General features: G+C 54.6%; 1 protein-coding gene across 1 annotated transcript in view; it reads left to right on the forward strand.

Moving 5' to 3' along the window:
* Positions 1–12,440, forward strand: part of CPPED1 (calcineurin like phosphoesterase domain containing 1) — a 110,209-nt gene extending 97,769 nt beyond the window's left edge. Inside the window, exon 4 of the mRNA XM_017342463.4 lies at positions 11,925–12,440. Coding sequence (XP_017197952.3) covers positions 11,925–12,154 — 230 coding nt within the window. The 3' untranslated portion in view covers positions 12,155–12,440. The remainder of the gene's footprint in view (positions 1–11,924) is intronic.
* The last annotated feature ends 974 nt before the right edge of the window (positions 12,441–13,414 follow it).

Genomic DNA, 13,414 nt, shown 5'->3' on the forward strand with positions numbered 1-13,414 from the left:
CAGCATCTCCCACAGGTGACAGGCGACAGTCTGCCTCCGAGGACTGCAGGTTCTGTGTCCAGCTGACCACGTTTTCAGTGTCTCACTAACTCACTCCACCTCTCACACCCTGATGGCCTCACAGTTGTCACACACATGTGGGCTCACAGACCAGCCAGAGACACCAGCAGTCACGAGACCCAAGCGTGAAAGGTGGCCGGGACGGGAGGGAGGGAGTCAGGAGAAGAACGTGTCTGGGGGGGGGGGGGTGCCCAGAGGAGCAAGGGAATGAGCAGGGACTCACGAGCAGAGGGGGAGCTCATCACACAGGGCCAGGAAGAGGGTAGATACGCGCAGAGCCACAGAGCAGCACCCACGGGCGCTGGGGAGTCCCAAGCAGCCTTGCTAGGACAAGTGGCACAGTTGGGTTTCCAGCATCTGCTGCTCCTGTCCTGTGCATTTGGGCTCCAGGTGGGACTGTTAGAAAGATGGCATCTGCTCTTCCTTCCTAAGGGCACCCCGGTTTTACTCGGGGGGCCAGCACGATGGGCTGAAAGCATCCCCTGCCGGCCCCTTGAGATGTGACTTCCAGGAAAGCTTCTTGGTGGCACTTTGCTCTTCCTCTTGCTTGGGACTTGGGCATGATGCCTGGAAGCCCTGCATCCATCTTGCCATCTTGAGGACAAAAGCTACAAACCAAGGAGAGCAAGGCAGAAAGACAGACGGAGCCCAGGTCTTTCATGAAACCCTTGAGCAGCTGCAGTCACCCTGGGGGCCCGTCTCCTTCCCTTAGGTGGGATAGAGGGGTCGCAGATAAGCAGACACAGCCTTGGGGGAGGGCAGAGAGGAGGACAGGAGGCCACCCTGAGGACGGAGAACAGAGAAGGGGCTTGGGAACAGTCTAAGGGGACACATGGAGCAGGAGGTGACCGGGAGTCCCCAGTGACTCCCGCATCCCCAGGGCATGAGAGGGACGATGAGAAGGGTGTGGTCCCCTGCCCCGGGCCCTGCCCCGGGAGGCGAGCTGGAGCAGAAGGAGGGGCCGAGAACTCACTGGCATGTCTGCTAATTTGGATCACATGCGTTCTGTTCAGGACGGCTGCCCAATTAGGATTCTTCCCGCTCCAGTTATTGAAACAGAAATGGACCCACCGAGGGCTCTCACATTTGGGGGACACCGCACCCCCGCCCCAGCCTCAGGGAGGACACCTTCTGCCCACAAGTCCCATCCTCAGCGGCCTCCGAACTGGCCCCTTCTGCCTCCCACCATCCCTCCCTCTACCTCCCGAGTATTTTTTACAGACTTCCAATTTGATACATGAGCATGTCATCAGGGGAAAAAAAAAAAAAAAACAAAACCTTTTTAATGAGCCCCTTGTGGTAGCAGCTGTGTTTAAGATAGGGCAGGGGAAGCGGGTAATGGCACTCCAGCAAATGGGCTGCTCTGGATCGGCCCCCCACCCCATCTCACACGCCAGCCTGCCACGGGCTTTTAAAAATAAAGAGGAAACCGTGAATAGCGGCAAAGATGTAATTTGTGCAAATGAAAAAAAGATCTTCAGATCAGATACTTAGAGAAGGATGAGGAGAACGTGTAATTATTGAGCGCCGTCTGAGTACGGGACGGCAGCTCCCTGCAGCACAGCCCTGGGCGTGTCGCTGGGGATGGTGCATGGCCGTCTAGCCTTCCAGCGAGGAAACTGAGGCTCTGAGGTGTTGGGGCGCGTGTCAGGCACACGTAGCGTGGCCGTGGTCCAGCTGAGGTTCAAGTCCGTGTCCCCTGACCCCCAGCACCCACCGTGTTCCGGGCAGCCAGATACTGGGATTAAGAAAACAGCACTGGGCCGGCGCCGTGGCTCAATAGGCTAATCCTCCACCTTGCGGCACCGGCACACCGGGTTCTAGTCCCGGTTGGGGCGCCGGATTCTGTCCCGGTCGCCCCTCTTCCAGGCCAGCTCTCTGCTATGGCCAGGGAGTGCAGTGGAGGATGGCCCAGGTGCTTGGGCCCTGCACCCCATGGGAGACCAGGAAAAGCACCTGGCTCCTGGCTCCTGCCAGGATCAGCGCAGTGCGCCGGCTGCAGCGGCGGCCATTGGAGGGTGAACCAACGGCAAAAAGGAAGACCTTTCTCTCTGTCTCTCTCTCTCACTGTCCACTCTGCCTGTCAAAAAAAAAAAAAAAAAAAAAAAAGAAAACAGCACTGTCATCTTGCGTATTCCATACAAGACTTGAATTTCCAGTTCACCAGGAAAGGGAAGAAGGGAGTTAAAAAGCTGAGCCTGGCCTCCCATTGAGAAAAGGAGCGACAGGGAGTCTGCAGGTTGCAGGAGCGGAACGAATGCTCAGGTGCCGGGTGCTGGGCTGGATGCAGACTGGGCTGTGGACAAGGGCAGGCACCCCCAGGCCGGAGAGGAATCCTCTCTTGACCTGACCGTAGCACTCCTTACCCCCAGAGGGGGAGCTCCGTGCCCCTGGAGGTGGGGAGACCCCTGTTGGATGCAGAGTGAGGCCCCTCCCAGCCAGATCATGACCCTGGCCTTGAACCTCTTCCACCAGCCCCAGCAGCTGCCACCGCAGAGCCACCTTGTGCTGATGAAGCGGCGGGTATGTGCCCTGGGTGTTGCCCACGCAGCTTCTGTGCCATCAGGAATGGCATTGCATCTGCTCCAACCTTCTCCTCGCCTCAATTCAAATGGGATTTTTGTTGATTAATTCACAGGCAAGACAAGAGAAGTGTCATTTCCATGGCTGGTTTCTTTAGCAGGGGAAACTAGGGGGACAGAAATCTCTGAAACAAAGAAAAGAAGTCTCTTTGGGTTGTAGAGTATGAACTAGCCTTGGGTGAAGGTTGTGTCAGTCGCTGATCCATTGCTTCCTTCCCAAGGGAAGCATGAGAACTGAGAGAGACAGACACACGTACACACAGGGAGAGGGAGAGAGAGACATAAAGGGAGGTTGGAATCCCAGGCTAGGCAAATGTTGGACATCACGTGGCCCAGACATTAGCAAATGCTCAAAGTGACCGGATGTCTGGGTGTCTGTCTGGCACCTGCAGGGAAGAAGAGACATGACCCAGGTTCCAGCAGGGCTCAGCTCTGGAGCACCGTAATGAGGAAGGAGATGATGCCCCCTACGCCACGAGGGTCACACAGAGGGCTGGCTCTGCCCTCCGCCCCAGGTGCACCTGTCTGCAGCACTGGTGAGCAAGCAGCACACAGGCACAGACCTCGGAGAGAGCCAGGCCGCAGGGGCTGCACAGTCAGGACTCCCTGACTGCGTCCCCGAGGCTCTGAGCAGCTACACTGGCACCGCGTGTCCCTGTGTCCCAGAACGGCCCCTGGAGGGCTGCATGCTCTGCAAATACCTGTCCCCCAGCTACGGTGTTCCTGTTACTCCAATACAGAATGTCATCTAGCAGCCTGGACTTGACGTAACCAGGAAGACAGCTTTCAGGGTAGCTCTGACGTAGATCTAGGTGAGGGCACTTTGATAAGTTCACGGTAGGGGTGGACGTTTGGCACAGTGGTTAAGTCACTGCTTGGGGCACCCACGTCACCAGTCTGAGTGCCTGGTTCGAATCTCAGCTCCTCTGCTTCCAGTCCACCAGTGAGCACCCTGGGAGGCAGCAGGTGATGGCTCACGGGCTTGGGTCCCTGCTGCCACATGGGAGGCCTACGTGGAGTCCCAGGCTCCTGGCTCAGACTTGGCTCTTGAGTGAACCCATAGATAGGAAGTCTGTCTGTCTGTCTGTCTGTCTCTCAGATAAAATGTGAATAAATAAGATGTTTTAAATCCACGGAAAGCATGTATTCCGGTACACACAGTGTGCACGGGGTCTCCGCCCAAACGGTTCCTGTATTAGGCACTCAGTCATCCTCAGGACAGAACATTCCATTCTTGCCTTCAAATTAGTGAGGTTTTGTCTTTCTGCACCACCATAAAGGTAGCTTTAATGGCACTTTTTGAAGTCCCCTCACATGTCCTGACTGGGAGGCAGTGGGGATGGCTCGAGTGCTGGGGTTCCTGCAGCCCTGGTCCAGCCTCAGTCACTGTGGGCATTTGAGGAGTGAACCAACAGATGGGAGCGTGCCCTGTGTGTGTGTGTGTGTGTGTGTGCATGCGTGTCCCAGGGCTGTTCACAGTTCACCTGCCGTGGCAGGTCTTCCGTCGGTGCAGTTGGTGATATTTCTGCCGTTCCTCTTCCTCCTTTTTTTTTTTTTTTTTTTTTTTGTAGCAGCTTTTTGGACCATCTAGCTGTCCTGTCCATCTACCAGTTTTACCCCCATGCCGCCCTCCGGCCTCCCTTCCTCCTGCCCTGGCTGGCCCCACTACCTTCTGGCCAAGCCTTCCGACCTCACTCTAACCCCCTGGCAAAGCCCCTGTAGCTGCTGGGAGGTCGATGTCAGCAGGAGTCCAGACGCCAGTGAGGAAATGGTGCCCACAAGAGCCCTGTTTGCATTCGACACCTGCTGCCTCCTTGGTGCACCTGGACTCCCTGTCCATGCCCCTGACATTGCCGGGCCTGACCCGTCCCTGTTCTGCCTCCGCCACACAGGTGTTAGGGTCACAGCTCAGATCCAGCCCCACTACTCACAGGCTGAGTTGTGCCAACAACTGAGTATCTCCAAGTCTTGGTTTTCTCATTTGCAAAGAACCAAGGTGATCGCCAGGTCTCCTTGGGGGATTGAGAGTTAGAAACATGTGGCATGCCTACGTCAACACATGGCAGTGAGCACGCCGTCAGTATTCCCCTTTCTGCCCCACAGTCGCCCGGGTCACACGTGACCAGAGAGCCAGACGATGTTGAGTGTTTAGGTCAAGGCCACCTGCTCGGGGACGTCTTGCAGGACCGTGACCTTTGACACCTCTGCGATGATGGACAGAGTATGCAGTTCTAAATCCGTCTGATGCACGCACACACACACCCCAGCTGTGTGCCCCGGGCTGGTCAGCTGACCTCTCTGTGCAAAAAGAGAACGTTGTCTCCCTCGTGGGGCCCTGGTGAGGCTTCATTGAGAGGGTGCATGAGCGAGATACTCAGCCGTAGCCGGTGCGTGGTAAACAAAACACTGCCAGGTGGCGTTGCCACTTCCCGTGCAGGTTCCTGCCTGGCCAGAAAACCGGGAGCAGGTCTCTCCCTGCCTCCGTGTGCCCCAGCAGTCCTTGGTCAGGGACGGTTAGGCACCAACCGAGGCACCTGCCTGGGACACTCGAGTGAGACTGAGCCTAGAGAATCGAGAATTCCCAAGTTGGCAGCTTGAGAGCCCCTTGTGGGGCTCAGCCTGATTGGGTGTTCACAGCCGGCGCCCCTCAACCTGGCAAAGAAACACCTGTCCCATCTCTGGCTCCTGTAGGTCACTGGCCACTGACCAGCGCCTCCGAGCCTGCCTCTCAGCTGCCTGCTATGAGGACTCTCCCCAAGGCGGGGTTGTGGGCACCTGCTGGCTGTGCGTCCACACCCAGCCTTTCCCTTTGTCTGTTTTTCTTACACGTCCCTTTACCTCCCAGGCAGAATCAGTTGTGCGTGTGTGACTGATTGACAGTGCGGTTTTCACGGTTATCCCCAGCAAGGTAAAGAGGCATAATGTTTCCATAAATGGAAACGCTGGCCAATCAGGATTTGTTTACGCTTTCCCAGAGCTGTGTCAGGGGTGCCGTGGCGTTAAGGATGTCAGTTTGTAATATCAGAATCACACTGGGCTGCATCCCAGCTTTCCTGATTGATTTGAAGCAAATTTTCGATGTTAGGATATTAAATTTCATGGAGACAGCATCCCAGTCCTCTGACTGATTTGAGATGAATTTGAATCAAGACAGCTTAAAAATAGGGTTTTTTTTTTTTTCGCATCTCCACGACCCAGTCCTATGGAGAAATAAATATGAGGCTGATGCCACGGAAGCCACCCTGCCCTGCATTGACGCAGCGCTGTCTGTACTGGTGGTAATTTGGGAGAAGGCTTGTCGTCCCCTTAGAGCAGTCCGTAACTCAGAAACAACGCACACGTAATTCTCAGCTAGGGAGCCGGCAGGCACGTCGGCCCCACGTGACTGATGAGCCGCCCCACTGGAAACTCCACCTGCGTCTTGCTGAGCCCGGGGACACCAGTCGCCTGCACAGCGTCACCTCCACTGAGCGGGCAATCGATGCCTCCCCATCGAAGCTACCAGGAAACTCCCCACACGTCCTCCATGCCTGGGACGAGTCTGTACCTTGCAAAGTGCAGATGCCGCATCTGGGACCTCGTGAGTGAGCAGTGGGCCCTGACCTGGAGAAGGCCCCCTGGGGGCGGTGCAGGGGAGACCTCCCCGGCGCCCTCTGAAGCTCTGTGCTGCCTGGGAGGTAGGCAGCATTGTCATGGGTCACAGAGGTCAGGGGCTCCCTGCACACCCCAAATAGAGCTGAGCCTGCGAGGCTGGTGGAGACATGGGCCCGCCCATCCCTGCCTGGCTTGTGTCCTGTGGCTTCACGTGGGTTTCTTTCTTCTTCTTCTTCTTCTTTTTTAAGTTTTTTTTTTTTTCTTTTGAAAGAGTTAGAGAGAGGGAGAGACAGAGATCTTCCATCCACTAGTTCGCTCCCCAAATGACTTCAACGGCTGGGGCTAGGGCGAGGCCGAAGTTAGGAGCTGGGAACCCTCTGTGGGTCACCCGGGTACCTGGGCCATCTTTGCTTTCCCAGGTGTGGTAGCAGGGAGCTGGATGGAAGTGGAGAGGCAGGCTGGTGTCACAGCTGGCGGCGTATCCCACTTCCCCTCTCTGAGCCTCTGTTTTCCCACCTGTGCAGTGGGGATGACGTGAGGCCCCAGCACGGGGGTCCTCTGGGAGGACTGAAGAAGGGAGGGACAGGTGCTCTGGGGAGCAGGTGCCGCCACCGCTGTCCTGCAGGCGCATCCTCGTCCCAGCGGCCTCAGTGTTTGCCCCAACTTGGGGCAGGACCAGGAGAACCTGTTCAGGGTTCAAGACTCCTGGGCTTTCCTGGGTGTTAGCAGTGGACTCAGAAACTCCATTGCCAGTTACTTTACCAGGCTTTCTCCGCTCTGCGTCGGGATCTCGGCGCCCTAAAAAGTGGCTCCTGCATCTCCCACTCAGTGTTTCAGCCCTAGTGTCTCAGTTTTCACCAAGCCAACCAGGAGCCCCCTCTGCCCCACCCCCCCAGCACCACCATGCAAGAGCCTGGAATTCCCCCCGCTCCTGCTGGGCCATCTCTGCGTCAAGTGTCATAGGATCTTTGCACGATGTCTTCTCCAGGACTCAGAATGTCAAGTTGCTTTGCTTGCTGGCAGACTTTTTTTTTTTTTTTTTTTTTTTTTTTTGACAGGAAGAGTGGACAGTGAGAGAGAGAGACAGAGAGAAAGGTCTTCCTTTGCCGTTGGTTCACCCTCCAGTGGCCGCCGCGGCCGGTGCGCTGCGGCCGGTGCACCGCGCTGATCCGATGGCAGGAGCCAGGTGCTTCTCCTGGTCTCCCATGGGGTGCAGGGCCCAAGCACTTGGGCCATCCTCCACTGCACTCCCTGGCCACAGCAGAGAGCTGGCCTGGAAGAGGGGCAACCGGGACAGAATCCGGTGTGCCGGCGCCGCAAGGCGGAGGATTAGCCTAGTGAGCCGTGGCACCGGCCAACTGGCAGACTCTTAAAAATACATATTTATTTGTTTATTTGAAAGGCAGAGTTACAGAGAAAGAGGGAGAGACAGAGAGAGAAATCTTCCATCCACTGGTTCACTTCCCAAATGCTGCAACTACTGAGACCAGGCCAGGCGGGAGCCAGGAGCTTTGTCCCGGTCTCCCCTGTGGGTGCAGGGGCCCGAGCACTTGGGCCTCTGTTTTCCCAGGTGCATTAGCAGAGAGCTGGATGGGAAGTGGAGCGTTCGGGGCTCGATTCCATACAGGTTGCTGCTGTCACACACAACAGCTTAACCCGTCGCACCACAACGCCAACCCCTAGCAGTCTTGATTTCTGGTCCACTTTTGGCCACCCTAAGAATCTTAGCTGTACCCCACAGGCCCTGGGGGAAGAAGGCGGGGACATGGTGGGTTGTAGGAGGTGTCTGCCCTCCCTTGGGATCCACACGGCGCCGAACGTGCTGGCCCGCAGGCAGCCAGGCCATCGCCGTGAGGGCTCCCATCTCTGCGAATGCCAGTGAATGCAGCACAAACTGTAAATTGAGTTTTGACTGCGCACACAGCTAATGCGAGCTGCTTGCAAAATTGCCAGGCATCACCTCCGCAGGAGTAGTCTGCGGCTGCGGGAGAGACATAAAGAGGCAAGTCGCCTCAGCGTGGTTTAGCACAGGGAACGAGGATGCCCAGAGCTGTCACCTCACACACTCCCGTCAGCATCTCACAGGATGGGAGGCCCTGGAGCACGGAGGCGGCGGCAGTGGGCTCCACGCCCCACCCCAGCGTGCATGAGCCGGAGCTGCTCAGCTCTGCCTGTGCAACGAGGCCCTCGGGCCTCTGAACCCACAGCGGGAACCCTGGTGGGGTGGCACCTGTGCCCCTCTCACCCCTCCTCTGTCCACCTGTTCTCGTCTCCTTGATGCTGGATCCCCATCATCCAGTCGAGTCTTGATCATTGTAGACATCGCACGATGGCAATCAATCACGAAGGGGGAGAACACTTCTGCCCTGCGGATCCCGCCCCCGGGAAGTCCCCAGTGATGCCCAAGCCGCACAAGCTTTTACAGGTGCCTCACCTTGTGTTACAAACGCACATCACACAACGCAGTTCACTCTTCCTTCTTAAATTCTACAATACCCCTCGAGGCCAGCACATGCTAATCTGCCTCTTTGTTAAAGGCTCATCTATTTATTTGAAAGGAGACTTACTCAGAGAGGGAGAGACAGAGAAAGATCTTCCATTTGCTGATTCACTCCCCAGGTGGCCACAGTGGCTGGGCCTGGGCCAGTCCGGAGCCAGGAGCTTCATCCAGGTCTCCCATATGGTTGCCGGGGGCCCAACTTCTTGGACCATCTTCCACTGCTTTCCCAGGCTCTTTAGCAGGGAGCTGGATCAGAAGTAGAGCAGCAGCCACGACTTGAACTGGTGTTCGGCTATGGGATGCTGGAATCCCAGGCTGCGGGTTATCCCACCACACCACCATGCCGGCCCATGTATCTTTTTAAAATGCATATGCAGTAGTCTTTCCTTATCTGCATTCCATTTTTTTTTCAGAACTGTAATTCCCATATCACAGGATCTACCCTTCTCAAGTATAAGCCCCCATGGGTTTAATACATCCACAAGGCTGTGCAGCCATCACCAGTAACCACAGACCATTTTCTCTCATCTTTACAAAGAAACCATGAGTGCTCGCTCCCTCTCCCTCCGTATCCCACTCCCCCTGCCCCTGGCAGCCGGTGATCCACTTTGTGTCTGCAGATTTGCATATTCTGCACAGTCCCTGTAAGTGGAATCCTACATTCTGTGGCCTTCTGTGTCTTCCATGTGTATGGTGGTTTCCAGGTTCATCCACACTGTAGGAGGCATCAGTGCCTGCTACATCCTACTAGATGCCATCCCTTGGTATGGCTGGATACTGTGCCGCGGTGTGGACAGGCCACAGTTTGCTTATCCACCAGCCACTGACGGGCATTTGGGCTGTTTCCACTTTCTAGACCACAGTGAACACTGTGTGTGTTGTAAACATTCATGTGCAAGGTTTTGCATAGACATATGCTTTCCTTTCTCTTGAGTATACAAGGGTACCTCAAAAGTTCATGGGAAATGGAACTGAAAGATAAGTAAGATAAGTTTCTTGTTGGTGCCAAAGAATGTTGAGATCCGTGGATAGTTAGTCTTTATCCCCATGACAGGCGTTTTCCATGAACTTTCTGAAGATTTCTGGAGTACTTAGGAGAGGAAGGGGTGGGCTGTGATGACCATGTGCTTCCCAAGGGCTCTCCAAAAGAGCTGCCCCAGTCCCCCCAGCCCTGCCCAAGGGATCTCATTCCCAAAGCCCTGTGAACACCTGCTACTTCCCGCCTGTCTTATTAGACCCATCCTAGTGGGCTTGCAATGGTTCTCACTGTGGTTTTTCTTTTTTTGTTTAATTAATGAATTTGAAAGGCAAATTACAAGAAGAGAGAGGGAAAGACAGAGATCATCCACCTGCCAGTTACCTCTGCAAATGGCTGCAATGGCCAGGGCTGTGCCTGGCTGAAGCCAGGAGCTTAGAACTTCATCCAGGTCTCTTCAAGTGGGTGGCAGGGGCTAGACTTCTGCTGCTGCTTTCCCAGGTGCATTAGCAGGGAGCCAGATCGGAATTGGAGCAGCCAGGACCCGAACAGGAGCTCAGATATGGGATGCTGGTGTCACAGGCAGCCGCTTAACCTGCTACTCCACAGCGTCAGCTCCCTCAAATCTGTATTCCCTGGTGTCCTCATTGATTAGGGTTCAGTCTAGGACTTATCCCATGTATTGAAATGGTTTTTATTTTAAATCCTAACAATGTATCTTGTTTGTTCCCCGTTTCTAAATGTTCATCACCTGCTGTTCTCATTCATCATCCTCCTGTTCTCTTCCGTGAAGTCTCCTTCTTCATGGCATTAGTCCTCTCTCAGGACTGTTGGACACCATACACCTGCTTATTTTAAATACTGCTCTGATTAGCTTCATCTGCAGTGGATTCCTGGTCCTGACTCGAGAGCTTATAGACTGTCTTACCTAGTGTGAGATGTCTTCATGGAGAGCAGGATTTGTGACAGCAGTTGGAATAAGGGCGAATTCTTGTTTTTCTTCTGCCTTCAGTCTTTGTCTCCTGAGTGACTTCTCCCTGCCTAGTGGTTCTGGTTACGCCTGCACCACCTCTGTGCAGAACCAAGCCTTGTAGTGGGAATGTGGAGCCCCCTGGTAACACTGGGAAAATGTTTCTGGGTTCCTGGATGCTTCTGTCTGCTTTCTTCCTAGCCAGGAGTTTCATCCATGTCTCCCATATGGTTGCCGGGGGCCCAACTTCTTGGACCATCTTCCACTGCTTTCCCAGGCTCTTTAGCAGGGAGCTGGATCAGAAGTGGAGCAGCCACGACTTGAACTGGTGTTCGGCTATGGGACGCTGGCATCCCAGGCTGCGGGTTATCCCACCACACCACCATGCCGGCCCATGTATCTTTTTAAGATGCATATGCAGTAGTCTTTCCTTATCTGCAGTTCCTTTTTTTTTTTTTTTCAGAACTGTAATTCCCATATCACAGGATCTACCCTTCTCAAGTATAAGCCGTTATTAAATCGTAAGGAATTTTGTGAGCACTTATTTCTTTAAAATTTCATAAACTCATCACTTCAGCTTGTACTCAGTCAACTGTGGATCAAACATATTTTTAATTGCATCCGTACCGAACACGTACAGACTTGTTTCTTGTCATTATTGGCTAAACAGTACAGTCTGGCAGCTGTTTGCAGAGCCATCCAGAGATGATGTAAAGTGTGCAGGAGGGAGTGCATGAGCTAGATGCGAAAAGAATTCCCACGAATCCCTGGGGACAATGGTATTACAGCAAATGTAACAAATAACCAAAATCTCTTGCGTTCTAATGTTTTCTAATTCTTTAGCCACGTGACTCCCGCTGGGCTTCTCGGCCCCGGCTATCGCATCCATGGGGGGAATGAACCAGCAGAGGGACACTCACTGGCTGTCTCTGTCTCGCTTGCTCAGTCTGTGTGTGTGTGTGTGTGTGTGTGTGTGTGTGTCTCAAATTAAAAAAAAAGTTTATTTTTGTGCAAAAAGTTTTTGTATACGCATTTTCTACAAACATTTGAAGACTCCTAATATATGAGTTATCTTGGAGAATATTCTAGATGTCACACACATCGCCTCTTTTTGTTGCACACAGGATAATATCACCCACTGAACGCAGTAGTCCGTGTCTGTTCCTGGAACGAAACACGGAGACCCCCAGGTTAACCCAGATGCAAAGCCCCGGCCCCTAACGTCTTTCCCCTTGCCCACAGGCATCACAGCCGTGTTCGCCGGCCACTACCACAGGAACGCCGGGGGCACCTACCGGGACCTGGACATGGTGGTGTCGTCGGCCATCGGCTGCCAGCTGGGCAGGGACACCCACGGGCTCCGGGTCGTGGTGGTCACCGCAGAGAGCGTGGTTCACCAATACCGCAGTCTGGACGAGCTGAGCGAGAAGGGGATAGGAGACGAGCTCATGGATCTGTTGAAGAAGAAATGACGGCCACGTGTGAGCTGCGTGCGCCTCTCTAACATGGTTCCGTGTTTTGCCAGGTACACCAGTGCCCGCGGCCCCTTCCTGGAATCTAAAAGCAGCCTGGGCAGGTTTTCATTTCCTGTCGTGCGGCATCAGCAGAGAACTGGGTCCTCAGACCCATTCGAAACAGCACCGCCCGCCCTCTGTGAAGCCAGGAGGGCACCCAGGAGCAGGTGTTTTTTAGGAAAATGCTGTCAGGCTGTCTCTGCCTGGGTGTTTGAATAAATTTACCTAATGCTGTGTTTCTCCACTCTGCTGTTCTTTGCTTGCCACCCACGATCTGTGGCTGCCTGGCCACCCCAGACCCACCTTGATGCCCATGGGTGACCCACGATCATTCCCTAAGCACGTCAGATCGCCCGACTCCCAGATGCTGGGCCAAACACAGGTCGCTCCCTTCCCCCCCTGGCAGGAGTAGCAGCGCCCTCCTCTGCCAGGGCCCAGAACACGTCCTTTAACAAGGAGCCCAGGAGCCAGCCCTCCCCGTCACATCCCAGCACTTAGATTACCCCTGACACGGGAAGGAACAGAGTAGAGACAGAGCTGGACCGAAGGCAGCAGAACCACGGCACCGAGTCCACCCAGGAAGTCCCCGACAGCATGGGCAGCTCCCTCCGCGTGCCTAAGCCAGTGCCGGGGAGCGTCCCAGACGGGTCTCCTTGCGGGATACCAGTGCCCCTCCTTGGGGGAGCCTCCTCCAGAAAAAGTCAAAATCCACGCAGAGTTCTTGGGAGTCACAAAGCAGAGATGCCTGGAGACACAAGCACATGATTCCGGCTATATCACTGAAACTGGCGCTGGATTCCTTGAGACGCAAGCCAGTGCCACGTCCCTTGCCAGCGAGGATGGGTAGTTTAAAATCGGCATTGTTTGTACATAGTCAGTTCAGCCACACCTGCCCAGCAGCTCCTGGCTGCAGCGTGAATCCATCCACGTGGTCTTTCCCAGCGGTTGTCCTGGTGGACGAGTGATTCCAGTCCTTGAAATCCTCCCAGAAAAAAAAAAAAAAATCCAGTGTTACTGCAACAGCTCAGTCATCCTAAACTGGAGTTAAAACTGCCTAGGGACCAGAGACCTGCAACGTCTGCTGCGCCCAAAGACTGTGTTGGGAAGCATCCCTTGCCACAGCACAGCTTAAGCAGAGAGAGAATTGGGTCTGTAAATTCATAGGGAACAAAAGCATTGAAGTTAATGACTCTGCAGATGAATGACACTCAGAGCTCA

The sequence above is a fragment of the Oryctolagus cuniculus genome, chromosome 19, assembly GCF_051225735.1.
Source record: "Oryctolagus cuniculus isolate XC-2025 breed Fujian yellow rabbit chromosome 19, ASM5122573v1, whole genome shotgun sequence".
Lineage (NCBI taxonomy): Eukaryota > Metazoa > Chordata > Mammalia > Lagomorpha > Leporidae > Oryctolagus > Oryctolagus cuniculus.